The following is a 20,018-nucleotide window of genomic DNA, read 5'->3' as shown; positions in this document are numbered from 1 at the left end:
GACTTTCATTACGCTTACCTAACCAATGTGATGCAAATCACAATCCCAATCAAATCAGTTGAGAAGAGAATCATTACTTACAAATTCGTACTTTGATACTTAAATCATACATTTGATACTACTAAAACCTATACGTGATGATTATTTAACATGTCATTTCATGCTGTTCCCAGTCTTTCAGTAGAAATTATTTCATTGTGGAAAGTTCAGAGAAAACCATAACCTTTATATTCTTGTCAAAGTTGACCAAACCTTTCAACCGTGCCAGTGTGTTTGAATGCTGCCACTGGTAAACTGATACGAAGTCAGGCCAACCAAAATATTTAAAGTGTATTTCACTCCAGCGGCTCACACAAAGACAGCCAACACTACCAACTGTGCAGGGCACATGCTAGACAGCATGACAGAATTACTGTGCCTTTAAAACAAACGAACCAGCCCATTAAAACAAAGCCAGCTATCGTTTGTCGATGTCATAAAATGCAACCTTCCCTTGCATGAGAGCTCCTCTGGTTAAAAGCAGGGCTCTAGTCGTGTGCTTCTCCGAGGACAGACAAGATGATGAGCCTCTGTAAAAGACAGAATCTATGTATTCCTACGTGTGTGTGAGTGTGTGTGTGTGTGAGTGTGTGTGTGTGTGTGCATTGAGATTCACCGAAACACTGAACCACAGCTCAGCACAAGTGTAACCCCCACTGACAGGCCCATTCATTTGGTGCAGTTTTATTTGAAGCTCGTCAAACTCCAGAAAGTATAGGCCCTCACCATAAACAACATGCTCAACAAACCACACCAGAACAAACCCAGATCTGAACTGGCTCGGTTAGGAAAAAACGCCGCACTGCTTTTCAAGCGCAACCCAAAACCCATCCCCAGAAGCCTTTCGAGATGTTACAAACAAACCCGTCCATTGGGCAGTAACTCAAAATGTTGGAAACGCATCACTGATATGGAGTGTAAGATTTGAAAAAAAATGTCCAAACCTCTGTCTTTTTGACGACTCCCAGACATAAATGATATTAAAGTAATTAGTAATTTTCCTCTGAGTTTTTCCCCATGGAATCTTTTATGTGGAGCCTGCAGTAGGTTTTAATTAGTGGCCGGGCTTTATTGGGTGGCATGTCAAATGTGAAAAGAGGAGGCTGGAATGGCATGAGATTAAAAGGATTCAGCAACACGTGCGAGGGAGATGGAAAACACTCCCTCTTCTCTGGAAAAAAAAAAGTGTGCTACAAAATTTTGCACATTCATTCAGAGTTGAAAGGTTTCTTTTTTTAACACTTGTATATGACTGGAACGGTTATATTTAAAGACGACAGAGAAGTGGAATGAGGGAGGTACAGAGTGGATGAGCGATGGGGTCATGCAGATTATCAGAGGTGGAGGGAGGAAAGAAGAAGGGAAGCCAAGTGAAGTGTGCATTAAGACAGTGGTTAGCTATTCATGCTGTATCAGAGCGACCAGAAAGCCAGAGAGCTAAGGCCCAGGGCCTGTAAACTCTTGAAAACCCACGCCCCAAACGAGGTGCCAAGCCACAAGAAGCATTTGCGTCAACTGGGAATACAGAGAAAAAAGGGACGGGGCCCTTCTAATTATAGAGTCTGGAAACGGAAGCGCAGGGTGATTAGGAGTTGAGGCGCTGCGGTCTGTTTATCTGGGAGCTTCCTCTCGCTCTCGAACCCTCTCTCCCCCACACTCCACTCTTTCTTCTTTTCTTCCTCCTCTCTCTGTTTTGGTCGGGCCCCGCCCACCCGGTGGCTGGAGAGTCTGGCCCTTGGGTTTCTGACAGATGAGACTTGGCCGCTGTGTTCTGGCCAGGGCCGGCGTTTTCTTCTGCTGATGGTAGAGTCTGGGCTCCAAAAAAGTAACAGCTCAGAAAGGCTGGAGAGCTTTGTGAGCGCAAGTGCCCGAGGACTGGGGGTTTTGTGGCCTTGTTGAAATACAGAGGCCCTCGCCGTGAGGCGTCAGTCGGTTAGCCCGCGGGAAGGCCAAATTAAAAAGTAGCTGAGCCGCTCGGCGGGTGAAAAGAGAGGGTTTCGGGGAAACCAGAGGCTGGCCGGAGCAGGGTTTGACACGTCCTATTTATAACACCTCGTCCCAGAGGTTACAGTGTTATTTACGATGTTTTAGTACCAAAATCGCTGGCACACGCACTTAGACATGCGCTAAACTGGAAGGGATGACCTCTAATTTGCCATGTGTGCGAGACATGCGTCCGTATGGGACATGAGGGAAGTGATATAATCATTTCCATAAATATCTGCTTTAGCTTTCTGGGTTGTTTTTTTTTTTTCCAAAAATCTTTTTGTTTTGTTTTGCTGCAGGCTTTACTGTCGCATCTCTGACCGTCCAAACAGAAAACATCTGCTCAATCCCATTAATAGTGGGAGGATGTTTCATTTACAAAGTGGTTGGGCTAGCTTTATTCTTGACAAAGGCAGATGGGACGAGGGAGTGGGAGACAGAGAGAGGGAGGGGGGAGAGAGAGAGAGAGAGAGAGAGAGAGAGAGAGAGAGAGAGAGAGAGAGAGAGAGAGAGAGTGAAGGAAAAGCAAAGAAAGAAATGGAGAGAGCAACAAAGAGGGCGGTGATTTCCCTACTTGGCAACACAAAAGGCCACAACAAAACTAGTCCACTTTTTAATTAACAACACTAGGCTCAAAAAAAGCTTTGAAAATCGGGAAAATCTCAAATTATAACCATGTGGAAGGCATAAAGCTTACAAGATGGAGTACTTGGGGGACTCGGATAGCTTTACTGTTACCAGGATGCATAAACTTCAGAGCAAATGAGCCCAACGCGCAAATGAAAGAGTATCCATCGTAAGACGAGGCTTTGTCTTCAGGGCTGCCAATTTGGGGGGAAGAACGGGACTCTTCGTGTGTCTGTATGTACTTACACATATGCTGGGCATATACAATACAGATTCACTCTGCACTCTGTATACACAGCTAACCAAAGTGCTAGTGTTGCTATGTACTTCGACCACCTAGAAGTCATTCACAATAATGTATCTACTTGCATTCCTCCGACCATCCATCAACCAACACATCAACCCTCTACTACCCACCAATCCACCTACATCTATTGTTATCTATTACTATTTCAAACTGAACCATTTTGAGCCTAATCTGTTGAAATCAGTCAATAAATCTTGAGGACTTTCCTAAGCAGAGTGCCAACAGTTTCGCCTTCAAACTATAAAATATTCTGATGGTTACATAACTAAAGAAATAGATTAATAGGTATGTGTTCTCGTCTTAACCAGTGCAAATGCGGCCACTCGCTACAGTGCTAATTGAAGGAGGAAGGAGAGCGCCCCTACTAATCCTCTCACCACCGCAGCACCACACTAATATACGAGCAATTTTATTTTCATTGGGCAGCAGGGTAGGCATTAGGGTTAGTCAGACTCTAACAAGCCAAAAGTCAACCACCTCTAATATAACAGAGACGCTACAGTCTGACTAATTACATATTTATCTTTGAAATTATCAGCACAAACTGGTTTTATTTTTATCTGAGAATTTAGTTGGAGTCTATTCAAGTTTGCATATGTTATTATCTTCCTTTCTAATTAAGAGGTTTTAGTGGTATTCAGTTAAAATCTTGTGTCAGATACCTAGACTAGCAAGTGTCTGACCAACATCATTTAAGGCAATTACCAACATAGACATTTAAGTTTAAAGATATGATTTTCTGATAACAATGGTCAATATGCTTTCTTAACATAACACATATCCCTTAAATGATAATTCTGGTTTATAACAAATTGGGCCTCATTTTCATACTTTAGGTCAGTCACTTTTATCAGTTATGAAAACAATGTACTCAACAAATGACTGTCAAATTTAGAAACGCAGCAGTGGAAAAATTCAGATGGGTAAAGAAACACAAGCGATAAGATGACTAGACAGGGTGTCAATAAGGCAACAGTTTGGTCCGATTATCGAAACCACTCTGTTTGAAGGTGAAAACAAAAATGGTTGACAATGGTCACAATACCAAAAAACTGTGTGCATGCACAAGAACAGTAAGTGGTTTAGGCTGAGTGTCTGCTAAAAAGAAATCAGGCAAGAAACACAAGCAGTCAGATACTGATCGTACTTTCTGGTACAACTATTTACTAGTATCAATATTTCCAAATTACCACCATCTAAATTACAACTTATCTTCTTGTTAACTTCCCATTACTTTTCTGCTGATTGTATGCCAATATCAATGTGTTAAGCTAGGATTATCTGATAACACCAGCCTGGACGATGCATTTGTTGAGTTCTACTGAATTCTTAATAATGAAGAAACATATGCAGAAATCAGATGAACCCAAATTTCTAGATAATTATCCTACTAGAGAGAGAATTCTTGTCTTCGCTGACCTTGGGTTTAAGGTAAGTGGTTTAACTTTTCACCTGGCTGCAGGTGGAACTCAAAGTCCAGGACCCAATGACATCACTGTTGGTTGTGGTTACACTTTCAACAGAGCACATTTCTGACCACACCCAGTGATGCTGGGTGAAACTGATTTGAAACTTGACTGCTAAACACTTCTTTTTCAGTCTGGTGTTAAATTACACTTTGACTTTTTGGGTGTGAAAATGGTTAAAAGTAACTTAACAATTGAATATTATGGAAGTCCCTCACCAAAGAGGGGAGGTGCCACCCATCTGAGTTTTAAATGTTTCTCAGAATTTTCTTAAATCCCTGAACCTCATCCATACTTAATTCTACAGAGGCAGAGAAGGACAGGCAGGATGGTAGAATAGGGGGAATGGAGTGAAGGCTGCAAAGAAAAACAGAGAAAACAACAGAAGAAAAGAGGAGGAAAAGGTGCTCATGGTTCATTTGATGTACAGCGGGCTGAAACCAAGGGTTGTGTTTTTCTACGCGCTTCACGGGCAGACCACCTGTGAGCCCTTAGATATTAATAGATATGAAAAAAGGTGTGTGTGTGTGTGTGTGTGTGTGTGTGTGTGTGTGTGTGTGTGTGTGTGGCTAACCTAGCTGAGAAGCTGCCATTAGTTTGATATTACTATGCTGGAACGCCAGCTTTTAACAGGGAAAAACTCGCCTGCCTTTAAAGTCCTGCCGACACACAAGGGGCAGGCACCGTAGCGGTCAAGTTCACAAAGCGTGACTGTTCTCGAGGCAGAGCTCCAGGCTTGTTCTTTCATCACCTTAAGTGGAAAACACACTACTTAACTCTGTTTTTATGGAGCATTTACATATTTGCACACTTCCTGCTGGAATTGTTTAAAAGAGGAGAGAGAGGGGTTTTATTTTGTCATATGCCAGAAGGCTGTCGAATGGGTACACCACAGGATGAAGAGGCTGCATGAGGAGGTGAAAACGTTAAGGAAGCCTCTGTTCCTGATACACCTGAAACATTTCATCCACCAAAGCCACATGCCCAATTTACTGCCACTAATCCAAATTCCCAGTGAGTCCTAATACTTTTACTTTGTTTTCTTTCTATGGTTTTCCAACATGGGACAAACATGTTCTCACAGCAGCTTAGAGAGAACTTTAACACCAAGCCCTCTTTTGATGGCATGTTTAAAAAGCCCCAAAACAAATTGCTCCCATCCACAATCTCCTGATAAAGAATTTGGGACTGTGATCAGCACTTAATCCCCTTTCTGAGCAAACAGGCAGACACTGAGGCTGGAGAGGTAAGCTCCTTGCATTTACATGGTCTCTTTTAAACTTCTCAGACTTCTGTTCAGTTGTGTTAACTAATGAAATCCCTTTAAACATTCACAGCCGCTCGTCATAGGTAAGATTTCACAGTGCTCCGATTGTCCATTGATTTGAAAGAAGAAGAAAAGAATGGAAGGGAGCTGTGTGTGGCTGCATGAGAAAGTCCTATTAATTAGAATTTAGGTTTTTGCACAATGCCTACAATTTCTGAATTGCACAATCGTGATTTCTTGATTAAAACGTTGGCAAACAATGTCTTGTTGCTCTCTGTCAAACTAACAATGCCAAGGGCCATCTGGCAAATTAGCTCACAATCGTGAGTCACAAACAGTAATGTAAACTGCAACGTGGACATGCGTGCAAACTGAGTAGCTGGAAGGTTTACCGGTCATGACAGCCAGGCAACTTTTTCTTAATAAAAAGAAGAATGCAAAATAATGACAACCTTGTAAGTACTGATACAAAATGCTCTGCCTATTATTTCCTTCATTTGTCTTTCTAGCAGCTGGGGCAAAGGATGTTGGCACAGCTGGTTATCCATTGATAAAATATTTTGGTCCACAGCAGAATCTCTCGACATTAAGTGGTTACATTGCGATGAAATTTCTTGTGTATAGGAGGATAAGTGTCGCAAACCTAATGTTTGGATGACCTCCTGACCTTTCTTCTAGTGCTAAAAATCCCACTTGCATCTAAGTAATGTCAAAATAAAATGGGTCATGGTATTTACATGTTCCCCAGAGGATGAACCCATTTCTTGGACTTTTGAAGCTTTACATAGCACCACCCTCAGACCAAAAGGTTGTTACGGGGTGCATATACCTTTTCTAGGCTTTGGTGGGCTTCCGCATTTTTGGGCCCACAGTGCATGAGCACTAGAGTCCTTGTCTGGCAGAGTTGTCTTGATTCCCTGAAAACATGAATGGCATGAAATGATCTGCTCCTAACTTCTGTTGTAGACTTTCACATTTTTATTTTACTGAATGGAAACATTTCAAGGTGTTTGTGATGCCAAAAAGTATTTTTGGTCCAGTGTGCATCATCTGTTCCTGCAATACCAAGTGTAGCAATACGTTTTCATGATATTAATGCTATTGTGTTTTTAGTTTGTGTGAAGACAATCAAAAATGAGATCAAGATTTTCAGACCAGGTCACATATCTCTCAAATTATTTCCCATGGACACTGCCACCAGTACAAACAAACCAGTGCTCAACTCATGGGAACAAGAAATTCCGCAACTTAGCTCTTCCCCACCAATCCACCCACCTACACACATACCGTAAGAAAGTTACAAATGACCTGGGTGTTACCGCACTGTGTGGGCCGTGAATGACTCCACACTGCTGAGGTGTCTGGTGTGTTGGTGAGTGTCGGGCATGTGGGGAGCAGGGTTGAGTCTTTCTCAGCCAAGCTTTCCGGAGACCCTGAGTCATGGTCACTGGCCGATCCAATTACTCTTCTTAGCTCTGGCCATGTAACCACTTATCACTTTTTTCCAGCTGAATCTGTTCTTTATTTTACGTTCTCGTTTTCCTGAAGCCTCATCTCGACTGAATTACACTAAACTACTGTAAGAAATCTGCCTTCAATATTCAGTATCTTTGCCATGTGGCTGTTTTATGAAATGTGTTTATTCAGTGTTTCTCATTCTCATCAAATGGATCTTATCACCTCTTGGACTAGGGTGCACGTGGGGATCTCTTTGTTGTGGCTGTGAATTACACTTTTTATGAGCAGCAGATATCTCTAACATTTCATAGGTTTAGCTGTCTTTATGATAACCACAGTTAGATAGTCTAGCAGTGCATGCTTTTGTAACACCAATGTTTTTTATCTAGCTCTAATGCTGTTAGTGCAATTACAGAAAACCACAAAAGCCAAACAACTTTGCTTTTTAGGGCTGTTCGTCAATTCTGGCAAGTCCTGGTTTTACTTGCAGAACTGTATTATGAGTTCACTTTTTCTTGTTAATATGTTCTGTTTGAATAACTGAATTGTTAAAATTGTTGACAGACGAATGGACATTGGCGGGCCTTAACTTTGCGAGGCAGCTGGACACCCAAAAACTACAGGCAGCTACTGGGTAGGGTGACGCAGCAAGAAGACACTGATTGTTTAATATATATATACACACACACACACACACACACACACACACACATATATGTATATATACCACTTTGGCATTGACAGTGCTATTGTGGACTGCACAACAACTCATGGGGTGGGGATGTGGATGTGGAAGCCTGTAGTAGCCTATAAAGATATATAATTATTATTCCGCTTTTTTGCAAATAAAGATATTTCCATAATTTATTAATCCTAAGTCCTAAGGGACCTCACTTAAACAGTAGGAGACAACATAATGCCCACAGGTGGATCCTGATCACAAAAAATTATGTTTATGTATATTCGTGGTCTATTCTTTGACAAAGACTGTCACTACAAAGTTATGATCAATGTTAAAACATTCCCCAAAATTACAATGGACCAAGTACAGTTCAAAGTCAGAGGAACAACCCATCTTATCCCCAGTCAAAATACTGAAAACGGCAGGACAGAGAGCCTTGCAGATTGGCTGCTGTAAATCACATCAGAGCCAGCTGTGAGTGCTAATTACTATCTTGGTGTGAAGACACAACTCAATCCATGCTAAATGTGAGGCTATAAATGTGTGGCCGAGAGAAGCTCCTTGTGTGAGGGAATTCCCCTCGTGTTCAACATGTGCGTGTGGGTCCAGGGTTTTTCGGCGACGGCCTGGTTCCTTTCACACATCAGTAAGATGGAGAGACAGAGTTATTACACTATGGAGAGCTGCCTTCACGGCACAGCTGCCTCAATGGTCAGGATCAACGGGCCAGGCTATTCATTAGACCGGCCTGTTACTAAACCAGGGATATGGTTTATGGGACAGTTCCGTGTGGGGAGAGATTCAGTCTTGATTCATCTGCCATTACTCCTGGCTTTGATGGGGTATTCAAAACTTCCATTTTTAGAATATTTAGACGGCTGCAGAAAAATTAAGTTCTGATACTGTGGTAGCCTGCTGTGTTTTATGAGACTGAAAAAGGTAATGAAAGAGATTCTTCACAGAACAAGGGTGGAAGTATACTGTACCTGTATCCAGTTTAAATACAATTTATTTGACTGATGATGGTTACAAGTACAAGCAGCACGATAGCTGACTAATTCAGTTTTGCTACTTGCAGACATCAGTTCTAAGCATGTGGAACATCAATGCCTGACATCAAGTTCACAATGTTCAAGAGAAGTTGCCCAAGCCCACAATTCTGAAAAGTAAGCATTACTGTACCTGTCCACTGTGGCAGTAACCAGTAACCAAATACATTTACAGTACACTGGAATATTTTTGAGGTTGCTGGTATTGATATAGTATTCATACTTCATACTTACATACTATACTATACTATACACTCTACATTTTAGAGTAGTTACAAGTTACTTTGCAGATCAATGCCCCCTTTACACCTGCACCTCTTAAAGTAGATGTGACAGCAATTTAACATGTCTGTTTTGTATCTAAATAAGTGCCTCAGTCTCTTTTATGTCACTTTTATGTCACTTTTATGTCAAATGACAGCCCTCTTACTATGTTTTGGAATTGAATATTAAAATATTTTCATATTAAAGGCTGCAGCCGCACAAGGTCAAACATGGAGGGAAATTAAATGTTCACCTTATTAAGATTGCTGTAGTAATTATTTTTACAGTATCAGTATCAGTCAGTGTAATAAACTACAAAACACATTGTCATATTTAATGCTAAAAATGGGTTATTATTAGTGGTTATTATTTTATGTCCATAAAAATGGCAGCCTAACAAAAACAGAAATGCTGTATCTTATATCCTATATTATTCCCACGACAGAGACATTTTAGCATTGATATATCTTGTAATTGCATATTTACTAGAAAGAGTGCCTTTACATTGACAACTATAAATCAAAAAGAAGATTCAATGATTTTTTTTTCACCTGAAAGGCAAAAGAGGTGTGAGTGCTTTTTTTCCCCTGAGAAGTGTAGGAGGAGAGTTCTCAATGTATCTGCCGATTAAAGGGTAGAAGAAACTGTATGTAGCCTATGAGGCAAAACCCAGGGGAAAACAATCAACAAAGTCCACGGTGCTGCTAGGTTATCGCTTATGTAATAACTGAAAGTGAGTCAAAAAGGTGTACATACACATCTTAAGGAAAACAACTAATGCTTATATTCATTAGTGGAGGGCACTGTACACAGACTGCAGTCAGCTAAGTGGTGGAGACAAAGATGGAAAAGTAAGAGGGAAATGTGCCCCACATCCCCAGTGGAAACAAAGCCCTTGTGATCATTCACAAAATATGAGAGATTGTAATGAAACTGCTACTGTACTCAAAGTAGTTACAATTAGCTCAACATTAAAATACTGCTTACACATTAATGCAACAGTAGCAATGATGTCATTTTAAATATATATAATTCATTCTTAAATAAGCAATACTCCATAATGAATACTTTTAGTTTTGATACTTAAATGCATGTTCCTGATAATATTTATGTTATTTGGATCAAGTAAAGTTTTAAATGCAGGACTAAATAAAAAGGATCTGAATTATTTTTCCACCGCTAGCAAAGCACTTGATCCTGATAAGACTCAGGAGGACTGTAGAAAAAGAGAGAGAAAATAAAGAGCAGAGGGTGGTGACTTGCATGGTTGCTGGATCAATCACTCCATCTAGTGCCAGTCACAGTCAAAAGTAATGCACAAGTTGTTGGACAATATCTCTGCCATCAAAACATGAGTGTATTTTGACCTTGGCATCGTACCTAATAATCAAGTCAAGGATCGTTAAGGACAAGTGAAGAGGACGAGACGTGAAAGAAAACAAGCACACACACATTGCAGCTGTTAAAGAGAGCGCTTTGCCACTGCACTTCATCTGCGTCCCTCTAATTACACCACTAGGAATAGATCCACAGATCCACCGAAGCACCGCAAAGCGCCAGCCGCTACACCAAGAACTGGCGGCCACCGGTCCGCCCTCTGTAGAGCCTCCAACACACACAAGCCACTGGGGTTTCTTACATAACTCTTCCCAGCCAAAACTTCTGGGCTTTCCAGGCTCTGTTTGAGTCATATCATTGTTTCCTGCTAAGTCTATCTTTCTTGTTTCTGCCATGTTGAGCTTGACCACTGTGAAGGGAGGCTCAGAAGGGCTAGGAAGGTAGTTCAGTGAAAGCCACTTCCCCTAACTCCTTGGAAAGAGTTCACTTAGTGCCAGACCAATGAACCCGTCACTCAGGATTTGGGCTCTGATCAAATCAAGAGGCCTCTAATTATGGGACACTCCACAGCAGGCTGCTCAGAAATGAAAATGAATATAAGAATAAACAATGATGAAAGGAGCCCTGCAATCACAACAGTGGAAAAGAAGAGTTTCTACGCTTGTGTGAAGATTCATCCTAATCTCATTACACGCCCTAACTGCAATGAAAAAAAGGGGAAATCTGTGTTTTTTGGCTACACTTCTGGTGCTGTTTTCAGTTGTGATTTAAACATTTATTAGCCCTTCAGATTTGGCTCACGTTAAATGAGTCAGAAAGATTGTGTAAAGGGCACGGTGCCTTGTGGAAAGGGTCACAGGGGATTCTGTCGGCTTGCTGACTCAGCATTTATCGCTACACTGAAACTAACTGCCACGTGTACTGCATTGTGCCATGTTGACGGTGCACATCTGTAAAAACCTAGCTTGGATGTTAAAGAGAAACAAAGTTGGAAAAAAAGACCTGAATGTCACTGGTCACACACTTTTTTGTCCAATTAAAGCCGACCAAAAAGACACCTCCAGAACCTGCCATAGCATAGTGACTTTTACTGAACTAGCCACCTGAAAAATGAATATTAATTTTCCTTTTAGCTCTGTTTTGGTCTCCAACAGCAAGCTTGTTAGGTGCTGGGAGTCTGCATATGGTGTTTTATTTATTTTTATTACTTCCGTTGGAATCACAAGCATTATCTAGAATTGAGCTCCAGCAGTCTCGTCACACCCGAAAAGCTCTGCAGCCGTGCTCGGTGGAATCAAGTGGTTAGTGATTGTATTGTATCAGGATTCAGGAGAAGCTGACATGTCATTGTAATATATAAACCTCAACAACAAAAAAAGACACATTAAACAGAAGTTAGAAATGAAAAAGGGACATCAAATAAGGAAAGGCCAACAGATTCAAATGTTTCTGATTCCAGACACACACATACACTTAGACACCAACACAAGGATTGGATTTCTACATTGGAGTGGGTTTTAAGAATTTTTTTTGTTTATCTCATCAGTTACAGACAGTGAAGTTGTACTTCCAATGGATACATTGCTGGTTTCTCACATGTAAGCGTAATTGTCTGCAACAAAATAATTCATTTATTCAAAATGCCTTACTCAAGTTCCACATGTGTCTTGTTTGTAGATTACAGCACACATTCAGCTTTACACTTTCCTGGTAGCACTTGAGGTTTTAATGTTTCCTACAACTCTTGCATTCTAGTTACTACTGAATGGACTATGACTTCTAGAGATGAAAATAGGTCGCTTTCGTTGACGTGCTTTTAAGCAGGTTTTTGTCCCATAAACTGTACTGAACTGCTTGGTGTTTTGTACGTGATGTTTGGTGAGGTGAGGGTGGGGGTAGGTGGCGTCTAGAGAACCATGTCTTGTCTGTCTTTGCAATATCATCCTGTTCCTGCTCAGACAGTGCTGCTGAGTTTAGTCATAAGTCTAGGTAAGTGAAGGATTCTTGGGGCTTGGAGGTCATGGGGTGAGAGCCATCTCTCAGCAGCTCCTTTATTAACTGCACATGCACACACAACACACACACACACACACACACACACACACACACACACACAAAGCATAAAACACATGAAGACACACGCTTGCACACACACACCACAGGAGTAACAGGTCCATACGCAAACTGACACACTGCACACACAGGACTTGACGAGATTGCCTGTTCACACTTACAAAGCATCTACTGTCCCTTTCCATTTGGGGTGGAGGTCAGCAATGCTAAGAAAACGGGAAAGGAGATGCCAGAGTAAAATAATGTGGTGAGAACGGAGCGTAAGATTTGGACATGGAGGTGGATTTCAGTACACTGATTTGTGCACTCAGAGTACACAAACTCTAAAAAAGTTACTTGAGTGGCAGCATGTCTATTGAATGACAGGGCACAGAGCCTGGTTTAACAGAAACTCTGGTCGAAATGGGTGAAAGAAGAAAACAAATAAACCCTCCACTTCTGAGGTACTCCTTGCACGTATCACATATACAGGGTATGTGTGAAACCCCCATAAATACAACAAGAACAAATATGTGTAGGTACTAAGAAACATGTAGCAGAAACATAGTGACCAGAGTCAATGATGCAACTGTAATAACTGCAGTTTGTTTAATTTTTTAAAATGTAATTATTACATGACTATTAATATGAAATCAAATGCTACTTTCACAATGAGGCTAAAGTCAGAGGTCAAAATTATTAGGGTTGTCCTGATGGAGTTTTTTAGCCCCCAATCTGTTCAAATGAATCCAATGTATATGCTTGATGACTGAATATCTCTGCAATGCATCAAGAAAGAAAAAATGCCTACATCTTAGAAGTTTTTTTTTTTTTTAATTTTACACAATAAAGTATACAATAACAAACCCTCTGTAATATTAGTGGCCTTGTCGCTGTCTGGAGGTAGTTTTTCTTCAGAGAAGCCTTTGCCTGAGTTACCTGAATGAACGGTCTGTATTCTGTTGTGTTTATTCCCATCGTCTGCCATCATTGTGGGGCTTTTGTAGCACTTGCAGTGGCATGTTGAGTGCGGCTGTGTTATCTCTCCAACGCTCTCTCGGGTAAATAAAGCTCAAAACCGATCAGTTAAAAAATGCCTTGATTGGCGCAGATACCGATTGTTGGCGGCTGTGGCTCAGAGGCAGAGCGGGTCGTTCCTAAATCGGAAGGTTGTGGGTTCGATCCCCAGCTCCTGGTGCCACATGTCGAAGTATCCTTGAGCAAGATACTGAACCCGAAATTGCTCCCGATGCCGTGCATCGGTGTGTGAATGTGTATGAATGTTAGTTTCTGTTCGATGGACTTTGCCATCACTGTGTCAATGTGTGTGAAAGGGTGAAGACTAGAAAGGCGCTATACAAGTACAGGTCCATTTACCATTTGAGAAATTATTAATTATGGTGAATTTAAAGCGCTTTCATTTTCTGTTGAATCTGGTGAAAGTGTTTCTACTGCCTTATTTCATTGATTTCAAGGGGAATCTGACCAGGTGGCAGGCATAAAGAATAAATAGATAGTCAATCTTCTCGTTGAGGCATCAGTGTTGAGACTCTTAAGTAACCAGTTAAAAACTCCTTGTAATACTTTTAAGTAGACCTTATGCAAAAAGCATATACGCTTTCAATTTGACTTTGACTTGAAAACACAGTCTGGAAGACTTGTCAAGCCTGAGCTGCAGCGAAGCCTGAAAACTAGCCTGACTGATAAGACTCCTCTGGAGGGAATAGTTTCCATTGTAACTAATGTCGGACTTTATTGAAAAGCTCTTCACAAAACAACATTTCCTGAAAAGAAATCAAACTTGCTTTAAAAAACACCTGTCAGGTTACTACAGTGTTTTTCAAGCCCTTCTGCCTTCTGAATGTTTATCCAATGTTAATACACCTGGCCCTGCATGAAAAAGGGTTCAGGTCAGGTGTAGATTAAAACTGTAGGCTTATTTCAGTCTCTCATTTAACAAAAGGACAAGGATGTGTGCATCTGTCACCCATTTACTATATGTGACACAGTGTCTGACTTGCATGCGTTGTCTGTGTCTTGAGGTTTGTGTAAAGGCATGTATTGGGGAAACTCAGGCTGAAGACATGTTCATTGTGTACAATATGAATACACACACTGTGAATACATTTGGGTGAGTTGGCTGAACAGAAAAGATGAGGCGACCACATGTGAGCCAAACACGCACTATGTCACACTTGAATGGAAGTGTAATCTCTCTCCTCCTTTCTATGTCTTCCAAACTTGCTCTAGCTCCTTCTTCAAAAATAAATGTGCGTGTGTGTGTGTGTGTGTGTGTGTGCGTGTGCGTGTGTAAGTGTGTCTTACCACTGGGGTTGAATTGCATGCAGGATATGGGTTTGTCATGAGCTGGGAAGTGAGCCACCACTCCCTCTCCGTCCGAGTCCTCACTCACCAAGACCTGGAGTATATATACACACACACACACACACACACACACACACACACACACACACACACACACACACACACACACACACACACAGACACACACACAGACACACACAGACACACACACACACACACACAAAAAGAAACTCCAAATCATTTTCTAACAATGAGAACATTGAACCCAGAACGGGACTTTCCCCTGCTCAAGGATTTCTCTTCACATTTTGGTTTGGTCTGATATCATCACCACACTCAGCAGTGCTTTGACATCACTCCATGGTGAAATAGCTGGACGTTGAACTCCTTTCTGAATGTGCCATTGCCCTCTTGTGGATAGAAAATGATCAGAAAACCACTTATTACCTGATAGGAAAACAAGCACTTTTGTTCAAAACCTCTCTCTTTGTGCTGAATCAAATAAATAACAAATCATCTAAATCCGAGCTATATTTTATTGGTGCTGGTGCTTCAGTAAGAGGCTGCACTGAGACCAGTGTGGACGGGGTATGGTCCAACAACAGAGACAAGAATATGGACATATTTACATTGGCAATAATGTGGCTTTTCACATGTGGCTTTGACAATACCCCATGACAGCGGGTTTTCCCGTAAACAGGCAGAAACTGGCGTCAAATGTAGCTCTGGCTCAAAACGTGCCTAACAAAATGAAATTATAAGTCACTTTGCACAACTAGAGGCTGCTCCTAAATCTCTGCATGAAGTCTGCTGTCAAGACTGGGACGGATCTAACAAAGGCTGAGCCCAGACCAGGAGCTGGCAGAGAACCCCTTTAGTCACGAAGAGAGATTAGAAATAAGCCCAGACATGAGGCCACTTGGTGAACGAGTGTGTGTGTGTGAGAGAGAGAGAGGGAACATTTACACAGGGTTAAATTTGGCCCCGGCGTTGCATTAACGATGTCAGGAAGGCTGGCTGAGCATTTTAAATAGGAACTAGTCCAAACAAGAAACAGCCTTTAAAAACTAAAAGGGCTTCGTCTCAGACTACAAGCAAGAAAATAAGCAGGGAAAAAAAGAAAAAGGGGGAGAACAGAAAGAAAGAAAAAAAGAAAGAAAGAGGCTGGTGACATGAAGCAGATCACTTTTATTATGGTGCAGGCAGACAATGTTGTTCTGTGAGGGAATCCTGCTGGAGCCCTTTGAAACAGGAGTGTCCTCCGGAGAACCAAGCCCGTCGTTAGACAGGGGAGAGTGTGTGCGCCTGTGTGTTATGAGGCTGCTGCTCCAAATAAGGAATTTCAAAGCCTGGAAAAGATGGGAATATCCTGGACTGCCGCAGTGACACAGGAACTCACCTCTATCATATCCCTGCCTTTTCCCATTCTCCCAAAAAATCAGCCCCCCTTACCCTCTCACTCCTCCCTTCACTGCCAATTTCTCCTCCACTTCTGGCTTTCCCCTCCTCCCTGCCCTGCTCGGCCCAGTCAGTGTTTATGGCCAGTGTACGGTTACAGTGTGTCGGCTGGTGACACAGTGCAGGCCTGCTTCTGAAGGCTTAGGTCCAGCTTATAAGACAACACACTGGCTATGGGGTGGCTACAGTCACCGTGTAAGAGAGAAGGGGAAGGCAGCGTGTGTGTGTGTGTGGTGGCTACATCACTGACAAACTGTACTATGTATGCTAACACGCCTCATTAAAAATGTGACAGCTACTGCAGTGTGATTAATCATGTTCTGGAGTGGCTGAGGAGAATTAAGGGGATAAAAGCTTTTAGCGTTTCTTTAGACTTTAAGGGGAGATCCTGTTGAAGGCAACTGGCATGGTTCAAACCATAACCAGGGTTAGACCCACATAATTGTTATATATGCTTTCTGTTGGAGGTGTGAGGAAATATTGATACACAGTATTGCAAAATTATGTTTTGTGATACTGAATCGATTTTTAATTTATAGTTTACGTGAAAAGATTCATGGGAGTGATTCATTTTGTGTTGTGTTTAAACCCCCGACAGCAAGGGATGTATGTTATTTACACTATGACCTATTAGATTTGAGAAATCGCAATATATCACCTTGCTTACAGTATCACAATACACGTATCGTATCGCCAGAGATTCTTGCCAATACACAACCCTACTGTCTGTGTCCAAGTTTATAATATACCTAAATGTAGCTGTAGTTAGGGGTGTGTCCTTTCACACTGTTCATGATAATAGTATCCTTTTGTGAGTGACGTGTCATACACTATTGCAGCAAATGTTGGTCATATCTATGTACAGCAGCAACAAGCATAGATGAAAGTGTAAGTAATTTTCTGCTTCTCTACGGAAGACAAAGGGAATGATTTAGTAGTGTTGAAGTAATTGGTACTAGATCAAACTACAACAATATGTAAACAGTGCAAGTGGGCAGAAACAGGAAAATAGTCACCACCTTTCGCAAAAGCACCCAGTTCAGATGGAAGGATAGCCAATCATTGTGTGAGGAGAGCACAACAGCTAATTACAATAACAACCAAATCGACAGACTACACTGTGCCGTCTAGAATAACCATATTATTGGCCAATTGTACTCGGTATGACAGCAAAAGCAGACGTTGGAAAGAAAAGACAAAAGTGATCACATTTCATTGGTCTTAGGATATGACGCCAATCCAAAAAGTAACACTAGAAACTCATTAAAAAGCTGGACCCTGGATATAACATCTCCAAAAACCTATACCCATTTGTAATTTGTTTGCAAATGTAAGACAAATACTGTAGTAAGGTAATGCAAACAACTGCGTGTTAACCATGGACATAAGTATTTTCTCAAATCTTCATTAATTTTGTTTCTGCCATAACATTACGTTTTTTAGGAATATTTCGCCCACTCCTACTAACAACTTTTTTGGTGAGAAAAAAATCCTACTAGAAAAAAATATACATGGCTGGAAACGTGCTTCTCACTTACCTCCCAAATCCACCATAAAAATGGCTAAATTGAATGTTAAGACCTTATTTGACATATGGTGCACTCGCTCAGCCTTGAGCTGCATGTGAGGTTACAGACCTGACTGTTTACAGAGTGTCTCTCCTACCAGGGCTGCTAGAACACGGGCCATGGCTAAAAGCTTGGCTGTTAAAATATGCAGCAAATCTAAGTCACACCTTTCAGCGAGTTGTGCAGAGTGAGGTGAATGGGTCTGAGTGTGTCCAAGCCACAGGAGGAAGAAAAAAAGTCAGCCTTGGAGATTTTCCTGTTTCCCACCAAGCCGCAGAGGCCAAAGTTATGTTTACCTGGGTCACATACGACAAGACCAGAGAGGCAAAAAGCCAAGAAAAAAACTGGTGCCAATTTAATCTTTGGTGTGTGTGTATGCATTATGTATATAGAGGGTCCAGTTAGGGGGGAATGTAAGCATTAAGAGCCAGTAAAGCTGACACTCTATTAAACAATGATGGTCGCCTGGTAACAGTTTCTGGTTAACCACCATGCAGGATCAGAATACTGAGTGGGCTCAGACCAGTTATAGTCTGAGGGTTTTACCCTACAATGCAAGAGTCATAGTGAAACTCAAGGGCTAGGACAGTGGTCAGCAAACTTTACTATCAAACGAGCCATTTTAAGCCATCTGTCTGGAGCATGGCTATATAACGAGAACTGGATACAGCATTTAAGACAGCATTACGTTCATTCCTATGAAAGCTGCTCAGTGGCCCATGAAGCCAAAAAAGCCATTTCCGGCAGTAAAGAAATTACGCGGATGAATGCATACCTGAGACTTCCACCAGCTGAGTCGACTAACTTCTGGTTTAGTCCTCCGTTAAATGGAATGAGGATAAAATGATTTAATCTTGCAGGTTTCCAAGACTTTTCAAATGTTATCGGACTGAATATTGACCAAAAAAAAAAAATCTGCCGCGTCTTTCACAATGTAAGCGTACAGGAAAAAGTCTTTCTGGTCCAGTGTACATCATGTGACGGTTGCCTTTGCTGCCACTTTTGTCAAAGCCACAGGATGCCACTAGAGTTTCCTACCCATGGGCTAGAACTTAGTCATCACTGTAGGGAAGATACCATAACCATCCACCAAGATGAACAACTGAAAATATGAACTAATGTATGCGGGTCCACCCATTTGAATAGTACCAACTCACAAGGAACCTAATATACAGATGGCTGACAAATGAAATGAACAACCAACAGAAAGTGTCACAGTGAGGTATTGTTCCACACTGAGTTTTAGTGATCTTTGTCATAGATTAACCAAGTGTGTGGAACTCTGCTGGATGAACAGCACTCTTATTAAATACATGCTCTCATTTGGTGCAAGTTGAAATAGCCCTAACCACCAAACATATTCCATTTCTAGCTTCCAATCGCCTTTAAGAATAACTTGGCCATATTATAGTCTGAAAGTGTGACCCTCAAATCCCATCAAAAATATGACCTATTTTATCTATGACAATGAAGAGACCTCATTAACACCTCATTTACAACTTACTAGCCTTGTTGACATTTATTTACCTTGGTCTAATACTGCATATATTTTCTTCCTTAATAGACACATTTTGCATTTTAATGGTTGTTGTTGTTTTTTTCTAACTCTAGTTCTCTACCTTTGCTTGTCTTCATGACCTATTACTTCAAGGCCATGATTGTTAGACTTTTCAGATGAAGCCTTTGTCTGTATATTATGGCCAGGTGCCATTTGCAGGAGTTGCTATTCCTAGCAAATAAAAGCAGATGTTTGAAAGCATTTCAGATTTACTAAAAGTAAGGTCATAAGCTCAATAAAAATAATTTAATCTCTAACTGTTGAGTTGAAACAAAGTCACACACATAGAAACACTACAGACCAATATTATTATTAAATCTGACAGTACTAAGTATGTTTACATGGCTATGTTGTACATGTGCAGTGTGTGCTGTAAATGATTTTAATTCATTCAATGCACTGCTTACATTTAATTTGCCAAGTAAGGAGAAAAAAACAAAATGTTGGCCTAATTTGATCCTTACACCCTACCAATAATACCCACAAGTATTACAGAAATGAGTAGAGTGTAGTTTGTAAAAAACTGCAAAAAGTCATATTATATGAAGAGTGAACAAAGGGTGAACAAACATTT

At 41.1% G+C, this 20,018-nt stretch overlaps 1 protein-coding gene across 4 annotated transcripts in view; it reads right to left on the bottom strand.

Annotated features, from left to right (window-relative positions):
- Positions 1–20,018, bottom strand: part of bcas3 (BCAS3 microtubule associated cell migration factor) — a 355,089-nt gene that overhangs the window by 287,460 nt on the left and 47,611 nt on the right. For all 4 annotated transcript variants that reach the window (XM_051398073.1, XM_051398074.1, XM_051398076.1 and 1 more), the window contains exon 13: positions 14,861–14,954. In XM_051398073.1, the coding sequence (XP_051254033.1) occupies positions 14,861–14,954 (94 nt within the window). The remainder of the gene's footprint in view (positions 1–14,860; positions 14,955–20,018) is intronic.

The sequence above is a fragment of the Dicentrarchus labrax genome, unplaced genomic scaffold (assembly GCF_905237075.1).
Source record: "Dicentrarchus labrax unplaced genomic scaffold, dlabrax2021, whole genome shotgun sequence".
NCBI classification, from domain to species: domain Eukaryota; kingdom Metazoa; phylum Chordata; class Actinopteri; family Moronidae; genus Dicentrarchus; species Dicentrarchus labrax.
The sequence above is the reverse complement of the archived record's forward strand: the minus strand, read 5'-3'. Positions and strand labels throughout refer to the sequence as shown.